General features: G+C 43.7%; 1 protein-coding gene across 1 annotated transcript in view; it reads right to left on the bottom strand.

Annotated features, from left to right (window-relative positions):
* Nucleotides 1-20,670, bottom strand: part of LOC146860813 (sperm-specific sodium:proton exchanger-like) — a 4,738,575-nt gene that overhangs the window by 2,413,762 nt on the left and 2,304,143 nt on the right. Inside the window, exon 9 of the mRNA XM_085646173.1 lies at nt 18,659-18,799. Within this exon, the coding sequence (XP_085502299.1) occupies nt 18,659-18,799 (141 nt within the window). The remainder of the gene's footprint in view (nt 1-18,658; nt 18,800-20,670) is intronic.

Raw genomic sequence — 20,670 nt, 5'->3', positions numbered from 1 at the left:
TCTGCCTTTTGAATGACCGATGTTCAGTTCCAAATGTGTGACCTACCTGACCATGGTGTAGGCCTGAGGCAGCGGTCAGCACGGCCCATTCACCGAGTGTAGCCGGCATAGGTTGGATGGCCCACCAGCCTGCGTAGTTCAGGTTCAGTGGCACCACGTGTCGCCGGCTGGCATTGAACAGGGTTAGAGGCACCACATGTCGCCGGCTGGCGTTGAACAGGGTCAGTGGCACCACGTGTCACAAGAAGCCCATATGGAACTATGCCTCACTGATCGAAGGGAGTCTGGTGCTGTTGCCGGTGGCCCTGATTTGGGGTCACTGCCATTCATGACTCAGGACACAGTTTCACACATGGGATCTACTGGGCCGAGGAGTAGGCCTGAGGTGGTAGTAGAGTACGTCAATGAAAAAGGACTCAAGCGGGCCCGTGTCGTGGAGGCAGTGATGGTCTGAGGAGGCTGCCAAGGTCGCAGGACTCGGGCCTGGAGCTTGAGCTGGAACGTGGTGGGCCCTCCTTGACACACGCCGGTGTCAGCAGGTGATCAATGAGGCCTGGCTGCGCAGGGGCGGGCCTGATGGGTTCGTGGTCTGGCAGGCGCACAGCTTCACAGGCAACTCCACTCTAGAGGACGGCGTCGGCCTCGTGGTGGGGTGAGAGGTGCCGCCCTGGCAGAGACGTTGGGCTTTCCGGAAGAGGACCATGCCCAGGGCTAGGTGCTACTTATTTACACCCCTACACTGGCGTATGCCGGGCCATCCCACTCCAGTCACGCTTAGGTGGGGTGTAACAGGCAAGATTTCCTTAAGGCCCCCCTCTGGCTGTGGTGACATGGTTGCGTCCACTGTCCACTACACTCCATACACCAGAGGTGTATGTCGCCATGTATATGGGTGTGTGCTGCATACTGCGGTCTGTCCATCACATCTCCACCACTCTTGGCATTGTGTACTTTCCCAATCATGGTACTACTGCATCCTTCGCACATGCCTGTTGGCCACCTCTCCCCACATTCAGCTGTTGTGTGGCTGAGGTGTCATGCCGTTGATGGGTCATATTCACGGCTTGGCCAGGTAACCATTGTGAGTTGTTCTGTTGTGTCTGGTGGGTGGGCATGTTGTTGTGCATGTTGGTTGTGACGTGTGCATTACTAGAGTTGTGATTTGCATGGTTGTGGAGTTGAGGTGAGTGGGGTGTTCATGTGGAACTTGCCAAGGGGTTGTGCATTTCCCTTTGTGCCATCCTGGGGACGCTGGTTGTAGGCCTGGGAAAAATTTCCGTTCCGTTCGCGGAATTTGCGATAATTTGGCATTTCCGCGTTCCGCGGAGAGCGCGGAAATGTCAAAATTTCCGCATTCCGCAGCTTTGCGATAATTTGGTTCTTGCTCGCGCTGTAAAATAATATATTCTCGCGCGCGCGCGATCGCCTTACCTGAATCCCCGCGTTCGCCGACAAGTTTTCCCGATCCGGTCGCGTTCTCCATCAGATGTTGTATTGTTTTAGCCATTTGCGCTGTCTCGCGACCGTTCGCGTCCGCAGTGACGTCATGCGTCGCGCGATCACGTCTTTCTTCTCGCGATCATGCACCGCGAGACAACTGAAAACAAGATCGCTGCGCCCGCGAGCAACCGCAGGGGTAAGTTAGCGACCCGCAACCATGCAGAAAATATTGCGAACGGGCGGGAAAAAAACTTCCGCTTCTTCGCGATATTTCCGCTTGTTTGCGGAGATTTTTAACATTTTCACGATAATTTGCGAAAGTCGCTTTCGCAAATTCCGCCCACCCCTAGCTGGTTGCTGATGGATTGTCAGAGGATGGAGGAATCATGCACACTGGCTGTGTATTTGAAGGCGACATTGTTGGAGGTTCCACAGTATTCTGTTGTTGCCTGCACATTTGGGTGGGACGTGTGCTTTCTGTTGCGGTGACTTGTGCTGTGTCACCAGGGGGCACAGGTGGGACATGTGTTATGGATTGCCTCCAACACCTGCATCCATCTGTGGAAATATGGATTTTTCTGGTCAGTTATGTCCCCTATCTTGGACCCCAACGGTTCCATGTGCATGTCACAAGTACATGTATGTTCCCTCCAGTTCCAGTTATGAAGACGCAAATACATGTGTGTCCACCGTCAACATGTCCTTTGACAGATCCGCCATGAATAGGCCGGATATTCCATTCCTAAATATGAAAGGCCACCGGCTTTATATGGTTCACTTATGCCACTTTACAGTCCAGGCAAGTAGGCCCTGATCCTGTCATCAAAACTCCTCTTGCCTTCTGCCTCTGAAAGCTCCAGTCCGAGCCTGCATCTGTGACCATGAACTTTGTCTCATTCTCTGCGCGGCTCACGAAGCCTGACATCAGCCTACTCTCTGCCAAGAACTGTATTTCACCTTCGAATTATCTGCTTCCCCCTCAGCCGATGCATTCCTGCCTAGTAGTTTAAGTAAACATTCTTCCAGTTACCAAGCAAAAAGGCCCATCTTCTCTGTCCTCATGCAAGTAATTCATAGCCCTGTTACCATGGAATATTCCTACCCCCTCGCATTCAGTGTAGACACTTAGACGCTTGTACACGCACGCACAGTCAGTATAGAATAGATTCTGTCCGAGAGTCCCTCTTTTATGGATAACATAGTTCTTTAAACATAGGATGTTAGATATGATTTGGGATTAGGTTGACTTGACCCCCCAGACTTCTTGTCTCCACATGTAGAGCTAAATGTCAAGTCCCCTTCACCCCCTAGTTACACGTCAATTACACGTCATACTGCTGCGCGCGCATTTAGGCCAAGTATTATCTTATAGATCCACCTATGTATGACATCATAACCAATCATGTTCCTTTTTACTCATTATTACACCCATTTTCGGTTACGCAGACCAAACGTCAATGTCCTTATCAATTGTTACGCCTACTGTATTCACTTCATTATAATGTATGTACTATAAAAGTTACTTCTTGTCAATAAAGTATGTACTTCACTTCCTGAACCCCCGTGGTGATGGAACTTGAAGCATCCGATTATAATCGATTATTGGAATAAAGCCCATTCCGAAACTCTAATATCACGGATTCTGCCTCTCATTTTACTGAGCTATTTTATAATGTTTCTGTATCAAATTCAGTCCCGGTAAAGGAATTTTTATTTACCACATGATGGCGCCCGAACAGGGACACTTTCTCATCTCACGCGCCGGCGGTGAGTAGCAGGCCCGGTCTCCTGCCACAGCTGGACGGACAATAAACGCGTACCAACAGGATTTCCTGTATCTCCCTCCGGTCAAGCGGGGGCGACTGAGACTGCGATCAACACCCAGACGAGGCGGTGAGAAGTGCGAAGTATCCCGACCAGAGCCTAGCTGAGAGAGCAAGATCCGAGGTACACAGAGACCCACCAGTTCGAAGTCAAGCCCAGTTTCCGACGAGGCGAGTCGAGTCCAGTCCGGTTCAAGTTCAAGTTACCGAGGCCTTCCGTTTCCGAAGCTACCCGGTGAGTACCATTACTGGGGAGGCATTTCTGACGTGCACATAGGTTGTGCCGGTCAAGACGGGTTTGGGTACACAAATCCGGTCTGCACTGTTTTAGCAGTGTATCTGTACTGTTTAGCAGTATATCAAGTATTCCGAAGTATCTAGTTATTGTCAAGAATTAAGCTTGGTGATTAGTTATGCAGACGATCATCATTGTTGTTTCAGTTAAAGGTTTAATGTTTAATGTTTAAAGTGTTTAAGTATGTTCTGTATATCGTGGTATGAATGACTGTTCATTATCGTGTTTATTGTATTAAGTCTGTTCAAATTCAAGTATCAGGTCAAAATCAAGTATAAGGTCAGTTCTCAATATGCCGCTCTTTTCGAAATTAAGACAGATCACTACCAGAAAAGGGGTTCTTGAAGAAGCCGTCCCTATTCCTCCTAGGGACACTCCAGGGCACTTTATGTATCACAAACATGGCTTAGACGCTATATTATTTCTTGATTTATGGGTAGACTACACCAAGGGATTACCAGAAAGTCAGAGATGGCCCGCAGCGGGAACCTGGGATGCAGAGTGCATCATGAAAGTCGAGGAAGAGTTATGGAAAAGGAAAGTCAGACAGTCACAGAAAGACGCCGTTGAGTTATGGCGTAAAGAATCTCATAGACGTACAGAAAAAGCACGTAGACAGGAAGAGAAGAGTAAAGAGAGTTCAAACAAAATTCAAGAAAATCTATTAATTGAGGAAGGTATCCGAGTGAAATCAGAACAAGTAGACAGACAAAGAAATGCCCTTATGAATGGTATGTATCCCCTTCTGGCCGAAGGATTACCTAAGGCTACTCCAGAAATACCGAAAGACTTGCCACCCCCATTATTCCCAATCAAGGTACATCCTAAGGGGCATCCTAGAACCGCAGAAGATGTTTTTCTTTCCTCATATTTAGATGACGCAGCTCCCGAGTATGCTAATTCCGTCCCACGTAGACCGCATACCAGGGAGGTCCAACGCCAAGATCCAGCACCCGTATCCCTACAGCAACAAATCGAGTCACAAGTTCCGGCAAGCACATCTGTTTCTGCATCTGTTCCTACAGGTACTTCTATAGCTGAGTCCACGCCTATAGTTGCTGTGTCACGTTCGACGAATCCTTTCACACCCGACGCCCCAGACGGGGCCACGGGAGGTGCTACCAATATTTTTTCTACGCCACCTAGAATAAATAAACTTATTTTCCAAGAGTCAGCGCATTCACGTACACCCAAATTCGTAAGTGATCGTACGCTTAAGGAACTTCTTATAGATTGTAGATATGACCCGGTGCTCGGTAAAGAGGACGAAATGATCCTGGCATCATTACGTATCAGACGAGCCGCAGGGTATTTAGCGAAGCTACCAGGAATGACTGCGTATCTAGATAAAATATATCATTTTGTTCAAACAGGGCGAGATCCAGAATGTATTAACAGAGCTATGGAATACCAGAAAGTAGAGATACAGGGGGAACTGTTGCGTTTCCTCATAAACTGTGTGATCAGAAATCAAGACCGACCGGGGGTAGATCCGGAAGCAATGAAAATTCTTACAAAATGGAGCCAGAATATATCAGAAGGGAGACACGATAAGCAAAATTGTATAATAGCCATGTGCCGAAAGATCCGTAAAGAAATAGAACGCCTACACGAGGAGAGATTAGAGACAGACGAGTTCGAACAAAGCGAGGAAGAAGGGTCAGGACTGCCCGCAGGACAGTCGGACACCATAGCCTATGTAGGTAGAGGAAGATCTTGTAATAGGGATCAGACTAGATGTCATACTGACTCAATACGTCCAATATGTCCAGATAATGACAGGAATTTCCAAATACCTATAATTAACATAAGGTCTAACGAGCATTCGTTCCAAACCGCCGACAAACTACTCCGAGAACGAAGGGGTTATCATTTTCTCGATTCTATGGATGAACAAGATTTAGCGAGGGCAGCTGTTCATTGGGTGGACAGTCCCGGAAAATATAGTGATGAGACAGTAGTACGCACATTTTTGAATCTCACCCCAGATGAGCAGAGGTTAGCTGGGATTTATATGATTCAACAACTCATTATACTATATCAGAGTCAGCATTCGGACCCTGGTCCCTTACCTGACATATTGACTGAATTGCTTATGAATAAATGGAGAGGTCCAGGTACCAAATTAATTAAAGAAATTCTAGTATCTAGAAAACAGTATATTCTTTTTGTATGCTCAGAGCATGTCTCATTGCCTGTCAAGGAAAGAACGACGTATCACCTGGATAGACAGAATCCCTTACGAGAAGTACACCCAATAAAAGGCGAGGACAATCAGTTTAAACGTGTATTTGTATATACGCCTATATCGAAAATAGAATTGTTAGAAATGAAGAAAGTAGTACCCAGTCATGACAAGGACCCAGCGGGTTTTCACCGAGAAATTAAAGACATGTTACTCATGGGAGAGTATACCTACCCCGACATCATGACAATATTAAAGGTGTTGATGCCTGCTGGCATTTATGAGAAACTCAAGGAAAAAGAGTGGGAGGTAGGTGACAAAAAGATAGAATGGTCAGCATTAGAAGCAGAAGAAAGGGCCCGAGGTCCAGGTTCGGGGCTTGGGGACAAAACTAAAGCACTACCAGGTCTACTAGTACAGGTACTGCCACGTTTATTAACTACGAAAAAGGAAGATTGGGGTACAATTTCAGCCTGTAAACAGAAGCAAGATGAAGACACTAGCGATTACTATGCCCGATTCGAGAAATGTTTTGGTATAAATAGTGGCATAAGAGCAAGTAGCGAATCCTACCCGCATCTGTTTGTAACAAAATTAGTGGAAAATGCCCTGCCCCCAGTAAAGAATAGAGTATTAAAATTCGAGAGTACCTGGCAAGGTAACACTCCAACACAAATGTTACAAATGTTACAGTACCACCACAATAGAATTAAAGAGGAACAAGAACATGAACACAGACGCATGAGAGACACGAAAATGAAAATGCTAGTTTCCCAGACAGTTCCAGCTGAAGGACATAAAAAGGGTATGACACATTCCGATTCAGCAGGACCTGTAAAAGGGACATGCAATTATTGTAAAAAGCCAGGTCATTACGTACACGATTGTCCAGTGCTAAAACATAATATCGCCATAGGTAAAACACAAGAAAGATCACGGCCACTAAGACAAGATCAGAATGAACAAGGAGCTATGCAGCATGCCCAGGCCATGCCAGCCGCACAACAGCCAATACAGTTTGTGCCAGCTGCACCACCGTTGCCTGTTGCTGCCACACAGACAACAACACGACAAATGTATCAGACCGCACAGTATGAATATCCCGAGTATCAGCGTTACGCATGAACTAGCCTGGAGAGGGAAGTTGACTTACCCCTTATCGAGATTCCTGTAGATCAAGAAGGACCTTATGTACATAGTGAATTATTAGGTCAAGATAGAAAATTTTTACTCGATACAGGGGCAAGTCGAACAACTATAAAACGTAGTGAAGTTCCAGGGGCACCCCTCTCAGGCTCTCAGAATATTTCCCTTGGTTTTTCAGGAAAACCTATTGTTAATGAAGTATCACAGCCTCTTCCACTTACGATAGGACCTCTGACCCGAACTACAGATCTATTGCTTACTAAATCATGTCCAGAAAACTTGTTAGGAATAAAAACGTTGAAAGCCCTAGGAGCCATAATATGTTGTTCTCCGGAAGGAGTAAGGTTGTTTTTACGTGATTTTAAAGGTCACTATGTATCTAGAGACATGGATCCCCGACTGCAGACTTTACCTACACATCTATGGGCACAAGGCCCTACTGATGTTGGTTGCATGAATATTACACCATATCGAGTCACACTAAAGGCAGGAGTGGTGCTACCACGAATGCGACAATACAAGTTACCACCAGATGCTGTAGCGGCTTTACTACAAATCATTGACGAGCTCATTGCCCAAGGAGTAGTTGTAGAAACAGACTCCAATGTATGTAATTCACCGATAATTCCGATTCTTAAACGAACAGATCCTACAGCTCCGCCAGTATATCGATTGGTTATTGATCTGCGCGAGTTAAACAAATGTATTGTGCCACAATTTCCTGTGGTCCCAGATATCTCGTCATTATTGACAGCTATTGATTCCGAAGCCACATTCTTTACTGTAATTGATCTCAAAAATGCCTTTTTCAGCGTCCCAATAGATCCGGAAAGTCAATATTTGTTCGGATTTAGTTTAAATGGGCGTAGCTTTAAATTCTCCCGCGCACCTCAAGGATTTACAGAAATCCCCAGCATCTATAGCCAAGCACTGAAACGAGAACTTGACAGTATCCACATGCCAGTTAACACTGCTCTGCTTCAATACGTCGATGATCTGCTGATCACCGCCCGAAGCGAACCCGAATGTGAAAAAGCATCACTGACAGTTTTACAATTTCTAGCCGAAAAGGGGCACAAGGTGTCCCCTTCTAAGCTGCAATTCTGTGTCCAGCGAGTTGTTTATCTTGGACACTCGCTGGACAAGGAGGGAAGGCAGCTTATACCCGACCGCATTCAGTTGATAGCTAACATGTCAATACCCAAGACACAAAAGGAGGTGCGGGCTTTCATAGGCCTCACTTCATATTGTAGACAGTGGATCCCTCAGTATGCATTTCTAGCAAAACCACTCATTCAATTGACAACACAGGAGGCAGCCACACCGACTGTTCTCCCTTGGACTCAGGAACACACACAAGCTTTTGAAAGCTTAAAGAAAGCTTTATGTCAAGCACCCGTTTTAGCAACGCCATGTTACAGAAAACAGTTTACACTCTTTGTTACAGAACGCGAAGGTACTGCCTTGTCAGTACTCACACAAGAACAAGCAGGAGCACGCAAACCATGTGCTTATTTTTCTAGTACATTAGATCCCGTAGCTCAGGCTTTGCCTGCATGCCTAAAATCAGTAGCAGCGACAGCTTTAGCAATCAGACAAAGCGATGCCATAGTGTTAGGACATCCATTGACAGTTCAAGTACCACACGCAGTAGAGGTTCTTGTAAATAGAACGCAAACACAACACTTGACTATAGCGCGACTTACAGGATACGAGCTTACATTGTTTCAGCCACATATAGAAATCAGACGCTGTAACACATTGAATCCTGCCACACTTTTACCAGTAGTCGGAACAGACCCACTAGCCCATGACTGTATTGAAGTTATTACAATAACAACAAAACCCAGACAAGACTTAACCGATGTCCCATTGTCAGATCCAGACCTGACCTTGTATGTAGATGGTTCATGCATGAGAACAAGTACAGGAGAGTTAGTAGCAGCCTACGCAGTCACAACAGATACTGAGGTCATTGAAACTAATCGTATAAATACTTTGTCAGCTCAAGCCGCAGAACTTATCGCTCTGACACAAGCCTGTATTCAAGCCATGAATAAAAAAGTCAACATATACACTGACTCACGTTATGCATTCGGAGTTGTACATGACTTCGGCGTGCTGTGGCGAGAGAGAGGTTATTTAACTTCCCACGGTGCCCACATTCAGCACGGACCCCTCATTCATGCATTATTAGATGCAATACATCTACCCACTGAAATATCAATTATGAAATGTAAGGCCCATACGAAGGTTACTGATATCATTTCCCAAGGCAATGATCTAGCCGACAGAACAGCTAAACTGACTGCTCAAACTCAAACCCCCGACATGACAAAGACAATAGTCCCAACACCGACACATTGTATGACAGTTAAAGATCCTACTCTTGACGTAATTGACATACAGACACATGCTACACCAGACGAAATAAAGAAATGGACTGAATTAGGAGGGATCCAAACGGACCAAGGATGGATGATGAAGGAAAAGTCTGTATGGTTCCTTCCTGATTCAATGGTCCAAGTTATAATTAACACTATACATAGTCCAGCACATCTAGGAGAAAAAGCTATGCTAGACAGCATTCAACACATTTGGTTCAATAAACATTTACGAGCAGCAGCAAAACAAAAGGTCCGTACCTGTATGATCTGTTGTCAGTTTAACCCAGGTAAAAGCGTTCCCGTAGAACAGGGTGGATTTCATACTCCTAATCATCCTTTTGAAGTCCTCCAGATGGATTATATCCAGATGGAACGATGCAGAGGATTCAAATATGTTCTCGTAGTTGTTTGCGCTCTGTCCCGTTGGACGGAGGCATACCCGGTTTCAGATTACACTGCCCCGACTACTGCCAAACAGTTGGTTCGAGAATTCTTCCCACGATACGGTTTACCACGTGTTGTTCATTCAGATAACGGCCAGCCGTTCTCATCCGAATTAATGAAACACGTTTCACTTCTGTTAGGATATCAGTGGAAATTCCACTGTGTCCGACATCCCGAGGCAGCAGGTCTCGTAGAAAGACATAACCAGATACTGAAAATTAGAATGTCCAAAATATGCAGAGAGAAAGGTGTCGACTGGGTAGTAGCGTTACCAGTTGCACTCTTTTACATGAGAATGGTAGCACACTCTCGAACAGGGCTATCCCCGTATGAGGTGATCTTCGGCAGACCACCAAATATGTGGGGGACGCCTATACCACGCAAAATAACTGATGTTGACTGTAATATGCTGACAGATTACTTGGCTTCCTTGATGTCTGCACTACAATCTTCTCGTTCACAGGTAGCTGCAGCTTTTCCTGACAACACTGAGGTGAAACCCCATGACGTTGTTCCGGGTAATCTTGTCTTTGTGAGGAATTTCGACCGAAAGACTCAGCTGGAGCCCAGGTGGAAAGCACCCAAGTTGGTCCTGTTGACCACAAGAACAGCCGTGAAGATCGAGGGCCGCAAGGGCTGGATTCATTCAAGCCACATCAAGAAATTTCATGGACTATCTTCGGATACAGACATTGTGCCCTGCACTCCCTCACAGATTGATACAAAACTCCCTTTTGTTGAACCGAACAAATCTGAAAATTACAAACTAAAGCTTAGGCCCACCAAGTCGAGCAATTTGATTGTTTAAGTCCTCTCCAAGGTGAAGCGGTTGAATTGTCTCTGACATGTATCCCTTGGACCTGAGTAGAGAAAATACCCGAAAAATGTTGAAACGACAGGCGTATTGTAAATCACTGCGTAGCCACTGCATAGTGACATTATTAATTTTGTTTTTATTGAGTCTTTTAATAATTATTACAAGTATGTTGTTGCACATATATTACCCTATTTCTAGACATGTTTATAATGTTGCTGCTGAACATTCTTTTAGTGACTTACCTCCGCATGAATTGTCTTATAGACTTGCGCTGCGCAATAACACTTTCATTAGTATGTTACATCATTCCCATCAGACTAGTAATGCCACCAATTGTTGGGTGTGTGGCCGACTCCCTCCCTATCAGAATTATGAAGGAGTCCTGCCTTTCTTTCCACATCCATTTACACATAATGGCTCCTGTGGAGCATGGTTTAGCTTAATTAATTCCATAGACTCAGACACAGCAGTTTACCAAGATCATTGGGTATGGGGAAATCTGAACCTAGCTTTACTCAAGGTCTGTTACCCTGACAAGGAGGGTCGCCCCAAAAGAACAGGAACTGATCTAGAAAATGAAGTATATGGATTAGGTAATTTTACACCTAATCTCATGATTCTAAATGTCGTATCTGAAATTGAACTAGTCTTACCCACCATGTCAGTATTCCCAGCGAGGGGTGAATTATGTGTAAGAAAGGTTGGTTCCATACATATGGGCCATAGTAAATGCACTACTATAGTAGAATTCAGTGATCAAGGAAAATCTTCATTTAGAGCTTCTCGCCACTCCTACTTTATATGTGGTCAGACTGCATATATGCGTCTACCTCTAGATTGGGATGGTACCTGCTACATTGCATTCCTTTTGCCACCTGTTTTCCTAGCTCCTCCTGATTATTACAGAAATATTCATTTAGTACACAACAGAGAACGGAGAGATCTCCCCATTGTCGATTACACTGAGACGGCATGGGACAAGTATGTAGATTTTAATAAAGGCATCTTTCCCTATATAGGTACTGTTACTAATAGTAAGCTGATACGTAGATTAACTAGAACCCTTGAAGCAGTAGTGAATGAGACTATTTCCGCCTTAGGCAATTTAACGGAAGAGCAGTCTGCTATGCGGATTGTTGTGCTTCAAAATCGTCTTGTCCTTGACGTCATCTTGGCTGATAGGGGCGGAGCCTGTAGGGTCATCGGATCAAGCTGCTGCGTATTCATACCAGAAAATTCGCCATCTGTATATAAAGCCATCACTCGCCTTCATAAGATTGTAAGCCAGATACACCAGAACCCAGGCACTTGGACTTGGTCCAGTTGGTTTTGGAATGCGGTATCAGCCTGGGGATGGAGAGTTTTATCCTTCCTAGGTATTGGCCTTCTTATACTATTCAGTTGCTGTCTATGTCTACAATGTGGACCAGCGATTTGTGGTCTGTGTGCCACATCGTGCATTCCACATCAAGATTTTCATTCAAGATCCCGGAAGAAGAAAGAAGAACAAATGATGCTATATGAACAGATCACTGGATTGATGAAGATTGATATCTCTTGAAGGGCAAGTAGGGGACAAGGAGGGAATGTGGAAATATGGATTTTTCTGGTCAGTTATGTCCCCTATCTTGGACCCCAACGGTTCCATGTGCATGTCACAAGTACATGTATGTTCCCTCCAGTTCCAGTTATGAAGACGCAAATACATGTGTGTCCACCGTCAACATGTCCTTTGACAGATCCGCCATGAATAGGCCGGATATTCCATTCCTAAATATGAAAGGCCACCGGCTTTATATGGTTCACTTATGCCACTTTACAGTCCAGGCAAGTAGGCCCTGATCCTGTCATCAAAACTCCTCTTGCCTTCTGCCTCTGAAAGCTCCAGTCCGAGCCTGCATCTGTGACCATGGACTTTGTCTCATTCTCTGCGCGGCTCACGAAGCCTGACATCAGCCTACTCTCTGCCAAGAACTGTATTTCACCTTCGAATTATCTGCTTCCCCCTCAGCCGATGCATTCCTGCCTAGTAGTTTAAGTAAACATTCTTCCAGTTACCAAGCAAAAAGGCCCATCTTCTCTGTCCTCATGCAAGTAATTCATAGCCCTGTTACCATGGAATATTCCTACCCCCTCGCATTCAGTGTAGACACTTAGACGCTTGTACACGCACGCACAGTCAGTATAGAATAGATTCTGTCCGAGAGTCCCTCTTTTATGGATAACATAGTTCTTTAAACATAGGATGTTAGATATGATTTGGGATTAGGTTGACTTGACCCCCCAGACTTCTTGTCTCCACATGTAGAGCTAAATGTCAAGTCCCCTTCACCCCCTAGTTACACGTCAATTACACGTCATACTGCTGCGCGCGCATTTAGGCCAAGTATTATCTTATAGATCCACCTATGTATGACATCATAACCAATCATGTTCCTTTTTACTCATTATTACACCCATTTTCGGTTACGCAGACCAAACGTCAATGTCCTTATCAATTGTTACGCCTACTGTATTCACTTCATTATAATGTATGTACTATAAAAGTTACTTCTTGTCAATAAAGTATGTACTTCACTTCCTGAACCCCCGTGGTGATGGAACTTGAAGCATCCGATTATAATCGATTATTGGAATAAAGCCCATTCCGAAACTCTAATATCACGGATTCTGCCTCTCATTTTACTGAGCTATTTTATAATGTTTCTGTATCAAATTCAGTCCCGGTAAAGGAATTTTTATTTACCACACATCCTGCTATGGCGTCTGATCCTTGCTTGGTCTGCAGCGTGACATACGCATTGTGTTGGACGTATGGGGACTGGGGTACCAGGGTGATGGTGATGTCCAGGACAGGTGTGAGGAACTTGGATGTGGCTGGCAGTGAGACTCCTCTGACTCTGGCGGGTGTTGGTTGGGGGGTGCCAGGGGCCAACAGGTGCAGCAAAGCCCGCAGCTTTGTGTTGGGTGGGATCTTGGTTGTCCGCTGTGTTGGTGCCGTAGGCCTGTTGGGCGATGATGGTCGGGATGCGTGGGGTGGTTGTCCCTTTCAGCCTGTGGTAGACGGTGACATTGTCAGATGTTGGATCTGGGCGGCTGGTACACTTCCTGGGGTTCCGCTTTCTTTGTCTGCACTGCGTCTGTGGTTGTCCGGGGGGGTGTTCCGGGTGTGTGGTGGGGTCCTGGGGTGGTGTCAGTGGGCCCTCTAGGATGTCTGGCCCTCATGATTGGTGGCTCCTTGACAGCTGTTGCACTTCCGATATGGCCCTGGGCTAGTCTCCCTTTTGTGGTGCTGGCTGCCATCCGACTTAACACCAGGTCAGAGCAGATTTCCTCCTGCTAACACGCCTTATCGCCTGTTTTGTGTTATTAACGCTGATCTGTCTGGTCATTGAGAACGTTGAGGAGTGATGTGGTCGCGGCTTTTGGCATAGGAACGCCCACTCTGCATCTCATTAGTGATAGTTTTGGGGGTCCTTGGTGGCGATGTTTTTTGCGGCTGCTATCGCAGGTATACTGGTGCTGTGGGCTGTTAGCTCAAACTTGTGAATGCGGAGGTAAATTTATCACGACTTTGGCTGCGATAAAGTGCCGTTAATTTGGCGATGGCTCCTTGTGAATATGCCCCCTAGTATTTATAGTCAGGCTTTGAAAGGTCAATTGGACTCTCTCTCCCCCTAGGTAATGTATTATGGCAATCTGTGGATGACATTTTGGTAGCCTCCGACACCGAAGAGGGTTGTCGGGATGCCACGGTAAAATTGTTAATGCATTTGGTGGAAAATGGACATAAAGTGTCCCTTTCTAAATTCCAATATTATGAACAGCATGTCACCTATTTAGGTCACCTGCTGTCAAAGGAGGGTCGAAGGTCTTGTTGCTCTATGCCCAGGGCATGTTGGTTTCCAATGGTTGCTCAGGAAAAAGATCTTTTGGGTTGTAGTTATGTTACTGTTCTTATTGGGGGGCGGGGGCTGTTATGGGTAATGGAGTGTTCTGGGATTACATACTCATGTGTCTTGTATCATGCGGTTCCCTCGGATCGCCAGAAGCGCACTATGCACAGTAATGTTTTTCTGGATACCCATCGAAAAAATTTTGGGGACAGCACAGCTTGTTATCCTACTGATTCTGTTACAAGTTTTTGGACAGCTTATCCCCTATCACTGTTAAATTACACATGTGTTCGTCCCCCCGCCTTCGTAGAGGTAAGAGGTGAATTTGGTTTGGGATAGCCTGGACCTTGTCTATATTATAAAAAAAACAAGAGGTACAGGATATCTGGGATGTATGCCCGAAATGTATTGTGGTGATCGATATTTGAGTAAAAGGAATATCACACTGAAAGGATGGCATTATCAAGATCTGACTGTCACTCAATAGGCAGGAATAGATCCTGCGTGTTGTCCTGAATTAAATAGTACTGACACTTACTTGTATCTTAACTGTTCTGGAGAAGTAGTATAAAAAAATGTCCTACTTCTAGGAAAAAAGGATGACCCTAGTATGAAAGGAATGAGCACTAGATATTCTCCATTGGATTACCTAAGTCCACTCTATGCACACCCCTGTTTCTACTTTCTATCCAATGACACATATTCTAATATGTACAATGGTACAGAGGACGTAGCTTTGGGAATGGTGTTACCTCTCGGAGTACCTTGCAGGCATAGTAATCCAAATATAAGATGGTTAAAAATAACATTGACTAAGGAATTCTGCGAAGGAGTTACAGATTTGGAAGTTAATCATTATAGCAATGGTATTACTTTTGGGTACATCCTTTCTTCCATTATCACATTTGGTGGTACTGCTATGGCCAGAGGTGAACGTGCTAGAGAGTATTTTGGGTGTAAATTACAGATTTTATCTAATTCGACAGTGGCTGCTTTGCGGGATATCACCACTCAGAAAGTATGTGCATATACTCCGAACAAACAAGGTACGCTGTTGATTTCATTCTAACTAAGAATGGTGGAGCATGCACTGCCATAGGAGATCAGTGTGTGGTTGGCATTACGAATACGGAAAAAAATATTACCCAACATATTTTAGACATTTTAGAGAACGTCAAGGGCATGGAGAGAGGCAATTGAAGTTGGTCCTTGTTTGGTGGTTGGGGTTGGATCTTAGAGAAAGTGATATATTTCATTGTTATTCTAATTTGCCGCAGTGTCCTGGTACAGTGTCTTATTTTATGTTGTTCATATTGTGCTGCCTATCTTGCACCCAAAAGAAGTTCAATTCATGATACAAATGCTAAAATAATGCTTCAACAAGAGCTTGACACCCTCATGCAGTTGGATGAGGGAGTTTTTGGATCAAGTACTTTCCTTGCAGATTCTGTTTCTGATGTTACTCGTGTTGCTGATGATTCATACTGTAATATTTTCCAGTGAACATTATTACTATATGTAAAAATATTCGACCACATTGTCGTTTATCCAATAAAGTTCCTCTTAGTTATTAGAATTGTAAAGACCCTTACCTAATAGCGCAAATAAAAATGATTTCTAATAAATGCTAAAAGGAGTCTCCGGTAGAATTTAAACGTAGTTTTACTTTTTACTCGTGTTTTACTTCATATTATGTTAGCATTTATATGGCTAATACATTATATTTACGTATTGTGTGTAAGATGTAATGAGTTGACACAGATGTTACGCCAGTTAGGTTGACATCTGTGCCACCAATTTAGTTAGAAGGACACCATATTCTGATGCAGTCAAAACTGTTACTTGCATATTCTCGAAACTGTATTTTGCTCATTTACGAGAAATGGTTCTTGAAAAGCACTTCACGGATCCTGCGGACTGCTGTATCCTGGCCGCCCCCTTGATTTTTGCTATCTGGGTACTCTGCTGGTATCGTCTGGCTACTAACTCAGGGTCTGTCCACTAAAGTTGCAAGAAAACCAGACCCAATTGATTATCAGAATTTTCGACGTCTCATTTAAGATTTCTGGTTTTTAAACAGCCCCGACAACGCAGATTCACTGCCTTGTTAGCCGAGATTCGCTCTTCCCACGTGTATGACTCCACCTAGTGGTTGGGTACACCAATACGAACCCACTCATTGTAATCTTTAAAGCCTATTTCTTGGCATTTTTCATTCATCTTTACTGTCAAGACTTATTCATCAATTTAATTGCCCGGCTTTGATCTTCTGCGTCAACAAACGTAACTTGCTTGGTTTTCCATTCTTTGCTAGGCCCCATGGACTCTTGATACGAATTTACCTTCACACCTTGAAGAAGGTGATACCCCTGTAAAAGGGGTGGTTACACCGAAACGCGCGTCGGCATGTTTGATTGAACTTGATTTGTTCCCTATACATGCATCCAACTGTTTAATTTATGTAAAAAAATTGTTTTGCTGATTTGATTAATTTCTTTAATTTGTTTATACTAAATCACGTCACAATCTTTGATGTAAATTCTCGTTAGCATTGGACTGTACATCAGCAACCCAATTGGCCAAAAGGAAAAAAACTTGTTCTATGTTGTCCTTGTATAGGCACTGTAAGTCATAACTGGACATAACGTTTGATAGTGTGTGTTCACAGTTTGAATGGATTTATTTGAATGTGAGTTTGTATGAATGATTAGGTTGAAAGGCAGACCATGGGAATTGCCCTGATTTTGGGCCAGTGTCATTCTATACATTTTATGAGGTCAAGATAAGATGCAAACATTGATCTATAATTTTTGAATAACAGTAAAACGAAAATAAAATGTTTGTTTAAACAACTTATTTACACTCTTTTGATTTAAGCACATGGCATACCTGGAGTGACATATCTATGTAATGACTTAATTGCGTTTTTTTAAATGAATAAGTAGGACAGACTGTTTCTTGATATTGAGAAATGGTTCTTGGTAAGTTTTGTTTCTTCAATGCCCATGTTAGCTTGTACACACATGCCTTTCCTCTTAGATCAAGGCCTTCTCTCACCTGTCTAGAGGGGAGGATAGGTCAGACAACCTTGAAATGTAGATAGCTTGTACATGGCTGCAGCATCGAGACGTATGTTCTGTACCCCCATTGTATTACGACACCTACCAGTGTTTTTCCATGGTAGGCGGATCTTTGTGGACTTCGCAACATACATAATGTAACTTTATGCTTGTATATGCCAGTCTCTCATCAGCCAACATAGGAGGCTGGTCTCATTGGACTCTACTGCAGTGTACTTTGTGAATAAACTAGTTTGCTTGTATTCTCTACTGCATCATCGACTCTTCATTCTTGGAAGGCTAGAGGAGGTCTTGAGTGGCCCGGGTGGCCTTAATCGGGTCACTTCCTTCTACACTGCAACTGACCTTATCTAATTTTTGGACAGATCATTTCCCCTTCAAAGTTCCACATAGGAATAGTATAGGAAGTCTTTCAATCTAACAGCAAGCATTCATTGTTAGACACATCTTAGCATTAGATTAGTTACTAGTTCATTATGTCTCATGTAAATGTTAGTTATTGTTTAAACATTGTGGGGATATTTAGCAAATATTCACGCAACGCAGCAAGCCACCATGCGGTGCTGCGTGAAAGGGCAGTAATGTGCCGTATTTAACATTACAGCGCATTCCTTCTCTCTGTCTGTGCTAGCGAAGAAATGGCTGCCTAGTCCCTAAGCAGGTGTCTTTACAGCATGATGAAAGGGTGCCTGCATTGTAGGGAGGATTGCTTTTATGTCCTCAGAGGCATTTTCCTCTTCCTACATGTGCAGTACAATGCAATACACTTAGAAAGAGGAAACAGCAAGGAGCACCTCTGGTGGGGAGGAGTAAAATTCTGACTCATTTCCATGTCTACCAGTGTTAGTAAATCTGGGAGTGAGTCAAAATGTATGGGTGGATGTGTGGGAACACCCATGGCACAGCTTCCTACCGCAGAGGCGCACAGGGCAGTGATTTGCGCTGCCCAGCATTGCTCTAGATTTATCAAGCCACACCGGCCCACTCAAGGTGGCCTCGCATGATTTGGTAAATCTCCTATTAGGTTTTGCGTCACCCTGCATCCCCTTGCATGGTGCAGGGCAATGTAAAATCTTTCATAAATTTGACCCATAATTTTTATCATAAACCAAAACATTAAATAAGAAATAAATAATGGAACCAACCACTTGTGCTTTAAGCATACGTAACCTTGCTTCATCTATCATGTCGGCCATTTCATGAGGAGTGGGATCAGGAAGAATATATTTTTGACAGTCAACGCATTCTTTTTCAACAAGTTCAGGAAATAACTCTTCAAGAGTTGCCTAGAATGGAAAAGAGAAAAAAAACAAGCATAAGCACTATTTCTTAGAGATTTGAAAACATGTTCTACATACTTATAAAGTTATAAGTAAAGCACAACTGCAAATTCTGCCCAAATACTGCCTCTCTATATCTATGTTTAGTTTAACACATTCTTTTAACAGTCTTGCTTGACAGCACAGTTGTCGCCAAACTATTATGTGAGCATCAGCAAGAGAGGGGCTTTGTCCTACCACCCACATATTGGGAGCCACGAGTACATGTTTTGATTGGGCAAAAATTGTGTGTTTCCACAAAAAGTGCTTGCCTTCCACACAGCTTTGTCTTTTTTGTTTATTTATCCAGTTTTCTGATCTTGAAGTTTTAGGGGAACACATTATGTTGCAATGCTAATAAAGCACCTTAGAGAACTAGATAGTTTACTGTGTTTATCTTTCTCTGCAAGTACCATAGACGGGAGGAGAGCAGCTGTGAGAAATGAATTGTAGTCCCATCCTCTTATCCTTCCAATCTAAACTTTAGATTTCGGAGTGCAGATTTTAGTTTGAGAGCACTATATGATACCTAGAGCATCTACCATACGATGATTTCCACACAATTCTTAAAATCAATTGGTTGCTTTTATAAAGATACCATATTTTTAAGTGATGATTTGCACCTATCACTGCACTTAATTATTTAATTTACTGATAGCGTGCTAACTTTGTTGACACCTAACATAGAGATAGCAAGGAAAAATGGTGTCAGCCTTAAATGGTCAGGCGTTTACGCCTTGGCCATTTTGGGTGATTTTTGTAGGAAAAATGATATGATGGCCTGTACTGACCCTAAGGCTGCCCCAGTGGTGACTGTGATTGTTTTTTCGAATGTAATGACAGCTATTGCCCACACATTGAAGGTTACAGGTAAAAGGAACCGGAGTAAACATCCAGGTTGGTTTGATGCTGCTAATTCACAAGCCACCCAAAAGCTGAGAAAGGCTTTATAATCAGTTCATAGGAGCTATGAGGAGATAAAAAAGTAAGATATCAATACAAGCATATATTAATTCAAAGGAACAGGCTTTGGCTGGACTATATCACGCTGAAGAAACTAAAGACACAATTTACTTCTGGAAAACAATTAACTCTCCATTTTTTAAAGTTAATCAAGAACTCAGGGTAGAAACAGTTGTTTCATGGTCTGATTGGTTTTTACACTATGGGAGTAGTATTAACCCAAAAAGTGATAAAGGAACTGCCCTACAGTATGATGGTATCTCTAAACCCAGTTAATAGGAGGACGTCAAATTGGCTATAGATAACTCTGCAAGCAGGAAGGCCCTGGGACCCAATGGGGGCACTGTGGATATTTTCAAATCTAATATCCCATTGTGGACCCCTATGCTAACTCAGGTCTACAATGCGGTAGCACAAGGGATAATCCTGCTTACCTGGCTGGAGACTATAATTGTGCCCATCTTTAAAAATGGTAACAGGAGGGAAGCTAATTGCTATCAGCCAATATTCCTCTCTTTGATTTGTCTGCCAAAATTATGGGCAGAATCATCTTAGATAGGTTGGAGGTATGGGCACAGGAAAATCATATACTAACCGATATACAATACGGCTTCAGAAGGGATATCGGGTCTTTCAAACTATGCATTAACCTTAATCGTTTGATTAGTAAATATACTGAGGTTAAGCAGGATCATATACACTTATGCTCTGCTGATCTGAGAAGCACCTTTGATTTAATAACCCATGGAATGTTATGGTAGACACTAACGGAGCAGGGTGCCCCGGGTGATATAATTTCACACCTATCTCTGATATATGCAAAGCTTACAACACAAGTAAGATATGGAATGGGAGGAGAATGTACCTCTAGCTGC

Source organism: Triturus cristatus, chromosome 3_1, assembly GCF_964204655.1.
Source record: "Triturus cristatus chromosome 3_1, aTriCri1.1, whole genome shotgun sequence".
NCBI classification, from domain to species: Eukaryota; Metazoa; Chordata; class Amphibia; order Caudata; family Salamandridae; genus Triturus; species Triturus cristatus.
Note: the sequence above shows the minus strand (reverse complement) of the source record. Positions and strands in the feature narration are given on the sequence as shown.